Raw genomic sequence first — 389 nt, 5'->3', positions numbered from 1 at the left:
CTGTTCCCAGGAGGGGGGAACTGCCCCAGCCCTCGCTGGAGCTGGCTCTGGGCTTGCAAAGTCGTTTCAAGCCAGTGCCCGAGGACTCGTAGGTGTGGGGGGAGAAGAGTCTCTTGCACTTCGCTCCATGAACTCAGAAATCACAGGGAGAAATGGAGAAGTGCTGAGCTCTGCTACCGGGGGGACAAGGGCTGTCCGGGCAGCTCAGCACCCCCCTTTGGAGGGCACCCAGGGGCTGCGGGGCTCCGTGATGGCCCTTCCTGGCAATTTAAACCCAGCTCAGTGCTTTGTTACCTGATTTTAATCCAATCGTCGACGTTCTGGCTGGCCATCAGCGTCTCCAGGTAGTCCCTCCCCACGTAGTACCGCGGCGCCGCCCTGAGTTTCTT

The 389-nt window shown here is 60.2% G+C and overlaps 1 protein-coding gene across 1 annotated transcript in view; it reads right to left on the bottom strand.

The window, feature by feature from the left end:
• Positions 1-294: 294 nt before the first annotated feature.
• DUS3L (dihydrouridine synthase 3-like (S. cerevisiae)) overlaps positions 295-389 on the bottom strand; it is a gene marked incomplete at both ends in the record, with an annotated part of 4,384 nt that continues 4,289 nt past the window's right edge. The window contains one exon of the mRNA XM_010136850.1: positions 295-378. Within this exon, the coding sequence (XP_010135152.1) occupies positions 295-378 (84 nt within the window). The remainder of the gene's footprint in view (positions 379-389) is intronic.

The sequence above is a fragment of the Buceros rhinoceros genome, unplaced genomic scaffold, assembly GCF_000710305.1.
Source record: "Buceros rhinoceros silvestris isolate BGI_N320 unplaced genomic scaffold, ASM71030v1 scaffold21905, whole genome shotgun sequence".
NCBI classification, from domain to species: Eukaryota; Metazoa; Chordata; class Aves; order Bucerotiformes; family Bucerotidae; genus Buceros; species Buceros rhinoceros.
The sequence above is the reverse complement of the archived record's forward strand: the minus strand, read 5'-3'. Positions and strand labels throughout refer to the sequence as shown.